Source organism: Limulus polyphemus, unplaced genomic scaffold, assembly GCF_000517525.1.
Source record: "Limulus polyphemus unplaced genomic scaffold, Limulus_polyphemus-2.1.2 Scaffold1043, whole genome shotgun sequence".
Classification (NCBI taxonomy): Eukaryota; Metazoa; Arthropoda; class Merostomata; order Xiphosura; family Limulidae; genus Limulus; species Limulus polyphemus.
The window spans coordinates 273,683-278,697 of record NW_013666653.1 but is presented as its reverse complement, the minus strand read 5'-3'; the positions used below and the strand labels follow the sequence as shown (position 1 = coordinate 278,697).

The 5,015-nt window shown below is 32.7% G+C and overlaps 1 protein-coding gene across 1 annotated transcript in view; it reads right to left on the bottom strand.

Annotated features, from left to right (window-relative positions):
- Positions 1 to 5,015, bottom strand: part of LOC106461844 — a 173,618-nt gene that overhangs the window by 31,664 nt on the left and 136,939 nt on the right. Inside the window, exon 9 of the mRNA XM_022388917.1 lies at positions 1,292 to 1,492. Coding sequence (XP_022244625.1) covers positions 1,292 to 1,492 — 201 coding nt within the window. The remainder of the gene's footprint in view (positions 1 to 1,291; positions 1,493 to 5,015) is intronic.

Here is a 5,015-nt window from a genome sequence, read left to right as displayed (position 1 = left end):
AAAATACTCTCTGTTAGTTAACAGACGTAATCGCCAAGCTAAGTAAACCTTTCAAAATACTCTCTGTTAGTAACAGACGTAATCTCAAGCTAAGTAAACCTTCAAATACTCTCTGTTAGTAACAGACGTAATCTCAAGCTAAGTAAACCTTTAAATACTCTCTGTTAGTAACGGATGTAATCTCAAGCTAAGTAAACCTTCAAATACTCTCTGTTAGCAACAGACGTAATCTCAAGCCAAATAAATATTTATATACTCTTTGTTAGTAACAGATGTAAGACAAATAAACCTGTAAATGCTAATAATATTAATAAAATCATTTTGGTTTATAAGTAATCATAGCATGATTTGGATAATGATCTGGAGTACGCACCCTGGAGGTTGCCCTTTCTTTTATGTCTACGTCCACCCACTCCTAAAGAAATGTTTTTGGTTGTTGTTTTTTTCAGATCGAAGCCACTGTGCATTATCTGAATATCCCTGAAGATATCTTTATTTATGTAGTGCCTGTCCACCGTTGAAGATACTATCTCTAAATCTTTGAATATAAACCCATGAAAACGTCTTTTATAAGGTATGTCATTGAACGAACACCCCAAAAAGTACCTTGCTTAATGATTGTGGTTGAAAACCCCTATTTTCTAGTCTTTCATTATACACCCTTAAATACGTCTGAACACTCCTGAAGTAGTCTTCATAAGGACTGTATTTGAACATCCCTCAAGAAGTATTTTAAGGTCTGTATTATAGCACAAGTTTCGGGCTGAAAACCCCTCAAGAAGTATTTTAAGGTCTGTATCTGGACACAAGATGAAAGCTGAACACTCCCAAGACCTCAATTTAAGATCTATGACTATATAACTCTGTGTTTGAACACATCTGAAGACGGGCGTCCTAATCAATGCGTTATGAACAAACGCCATATATTCTAAATATTTTTTTTAACATAGATAACATTTAAAGAAAATAATTTCTAAGTTCTCTTCGTGAACAATGATGAACTGTCAGATTTAAATTTCGTAATAGTTTAGATTGCCTTCCGAGTATTGCAATTGATATCTAAAGATCAAGTAATCGAAGAAATATATTTTTGGAATTTAATTTGCTGATGGACAGTTGTGAACTTAAATATCCCCCTCTTTTCCGTAAGATTTTGTTTTGGTAAAATTTCCTTATGCTTCTTAGTGGACAACATTAATATGAATGTGAAGATCATAGCCTGTCTGGACCACATTTAGTTTTAAGTGACTACAAAAATAGTATTACATAGCATTGTTCGCTAGTGACTTACCTCCAGGTCTTGGCCGTTGGCACAAGAAGGGATTTTTTACTTTACAGTCTCGGTCGTTCCAGTAGAATTTCCTCGTTCGTCCTTCACCTTTACTGGGATACCGGAAGAGGTCTCTCAATTCTACACAGTCCTGGGAAGAGAGACCATCATCGCTAGGCTGGGAGTTGTAGTAATTACGATCAGTCCAACCAGGAAACCAGTCTGAAAAAGGTAAGAACCATAGCACATATTCAGTAAAAGAATAATATTTTCATGGAACATATGAGAAAATTCTTAGCTGCGGCATAACGGCTCATAGAATAGCTTTGAATTTTTTCAAGTACAAACTTTTAGCTCATAGCTCCATAACCTCTTGACCGATTTGAGATCTAATTACAATTTTGGACCCAGTAGGTAAAACCCTTTCGAATGATGTATTTTACCATGCTCAAGGTCTCATAGATTAATTTACTTTAATCTTGCTTAAAATAATTTTAATTTGAGATTCGGTTGGTAGAGATCCTGATGAGTAATAAAATCGAATCGGTATACGCGTACTACATGCTTTGTATTGCTGATGCATAAAAATATAGCTAATAAAAAGAAAAAAAGGTCTCATAGATTAATTTACTCTAATCATACCTAAAATAATTAAGGGCCGCGGCTGTTGATGATTCCCTCTTGTTTGTTTTAATTTTATTTTTAAACTACAACTATGGCATGTAATCAGCGTGAGAAACGTTTTCGAGGAACTCAATAAAGTATTTTATATTTCGAATTCACTAATAGAAAAAAACCATAGCACGTGACCAGTGGGAAGACATTTTTAAAGGAAACGAGAATATGCTTTTTTGTCTCTTTGGAGCATATCAGAAACTAATTTGTTTTTGTCTCTTTGGAGCATATCAGAAACTAATTTGTTTTTGTCTCTTTGGAGCATATCAGAAACTAATTTGTTTTTAAAATTTGCGTTCTGATATATTTACAGGCTCTTGAAATTTTTGAAAGCATTAACAAATAAGTTTTCTTTTAAAATAGCAGTTTTTCAAAGAAAGGACAGTGCTATTTTCAAAATGAATACTACTTTATCGAACACAAAGCTTAAACACAAGGATATAGGGAAAGCCGATGAATGTCACTTTATAGGACACAAGGCTTAAACACAAGAATATAGGGAAAGCCAATGAACACCACTTTATAGGACACAAAGCTTAAACACAAGAATATAGGGAAAGCCAATGAACACCACTTTATAGGACACAAGGCTTAAACACAAGGATATAGGGAAAGCCAATGAACACCACTTTATAGGACACAAGGCTTAAACACAAGAATATAGGGAAAGCCAATGAATACCACTTTACAGGACACAAGGCTTAAACACAAGAATATAGGGAAAGCCAATGAATACCACTTTACAGGACACAAGGCTTAAACACAAGGATATAGGGAAAGCCATCCTTAATTTCGAACTACTGACCAGGAGCAAGAAACGAATTAATGAAAAAAAAATATAATTTACTTTTTAATAAGACTGAAAATAATTTTTCTAATCTTTCTTTTAACTGGCCCAATGCAGGTAAAGTATTTTTCTTGTTTGTTATTAAGCTCAAAGTTACACAATGGGATATCTGCGATGTGCCCATCGTAAGTATCGAAATCCAATTTTTAGTGTTGTAAGCCAGCAGACTTGCTGCTGAACCTTTGGGGGGCAAAATAGGTTTTTACCTTCTGTCTACTACTGGGAATCGAACCCCGAATTATAGCGTTTTAAGTCCGTAAACTTACCGCTGATTCACTGGAGGATAAAATATTTATGCGAGTATGGAAAATAATAAAAGATTGTAAATTAAAGTAAGGATTTTTTGAAAATTAGGTTGCATTCTGCAAGGTGAACAGGATGTAGTACATTATGGTAATTTTTTATTTCTTGTTAATATCTTGGAGTTTGATATTTATATTATAATGTAATTTGCAACTTCATCACCTTCAATTTTAGATCACTTTTCTATAATTTGAAGAAAGAAAAGGAAAGAAAATAATCTGAAATCGCTTTCAACAATCTTATCATACATTAATTTACTGTACAACGTTTCAGCCATAGGCCTACTTCAGGCTCAAATGAAGTTGGCCTCTGAGTGAAACATTGTACAATATATTCATTTATGATAAGATTGTTGGGAGCAATTTCAGTTTATGTATTTTCGTTTCTCATCAAATCATGTTAAACACAAAGCTATACAATGAGCTATTTGCGTTGTGCTCTCTATTGCTATCGAATTCTACTGAAAACAAAACTTTTTTGTAATGATGTGTATCACACTTATTCTTTAAGACAGGAACGTTAAGCATTTAAAAACTAAACTAAAAACTAAAACTAAACTAACCTACCGTATTGTACGCTGAAATATTTTATATCAGATAACATCCTTCCACATGTATATGTGTATGTAGACATATATCAGCTTCATATATTAATTAAACTTTATATATGTTAATATAACTGGCGTCGTTTGTAAGCATAATTTTGAAAAACATTTCTTTCTTTACCAAATTAAAATGCAATACTTTCTTTTTAAAATGTTTTTTTTCGAAAACTATTTATGTGTATGATTAACTTCATAACAGCAATTACATACCAAGAAGGTTCCAATGAAGCAGATTTGAGATATAGCGATTGTTACGTATTAGAATTTCAAATAGTCTGCAACCGAGCTAAATGATACTTTAAATTTAGTAGTTAAATTGTATATTGGAGTTAGTCGATATATGGTCAGTTTATGATATTTGCCAACAAGATTGATACACGCAGTTTTCTTTTTTAATCACAAATACGTTTTAATATACACACAACAATACAATTTACAATAACAGTTATTAGAAATAGTTATTACAAACAATGATTTATAAACAAAAGTTTCACAAACTTACAAGCAATATAATATCTTCCTTTTAGACTGGAATTTCTTCGATGAGCGAGTTGATTATGGATTGGATGTAGCTATAATTCAGGAAGCTAGCTAAAGCTAGCTTTGTCCTTCGTTATTCACCAGCCACACACGCCAAGTTTTCCACGATGAATTTATGTAATATTTTCGTAAAAAATACTAATGTCCGATGAGAATCTACTGAAGTTAAATGATTTGTAATGTTCGAACTTTGTAAATGTTCTTGGTCAAATATCTGAAGTTCTCCGATTGATAAGCGTTATAACAATCACATTTATAGTACACTGACTATAGCAAACTAATAATACTAATAGATATTCTCTTTTTTTGGCGCGTTGCGTTGTTTATATTTATAGGCGTGTGGAAGCTTTTTAGAAATTTCAGTTTTACGTAACAATACTGACGCTAACACAAGTGTTTACGTACATATATATATTGTTGATTCTTACCCTCGAGAATCTTCTACAACTTAGGAGAATGTTTTGCAATACATATTTAACACTATAAGCTATAATATAAGCTATAATATAAATTTAATCTAAACAAACGTCGATATTAAAATAAATATATAATAATAAATTCGTCACATGATCAGTTTGTTTTAGAATTTCAGACTATCTTTGTATAGCCGTCTTTAATTCGAGTTTGATAAGCTGGAGGTAAAGTTTGGGTTGGTTTGGTTTCTTTGGAATTTCGCACAAAGGCTACACGAGGACTATCTGCGATAGCCGTCTCTACTTTAGCACTGATAGACAAGAGGAAAGGCAGCTAGTCAACACCACCCACCGCCAACTTTT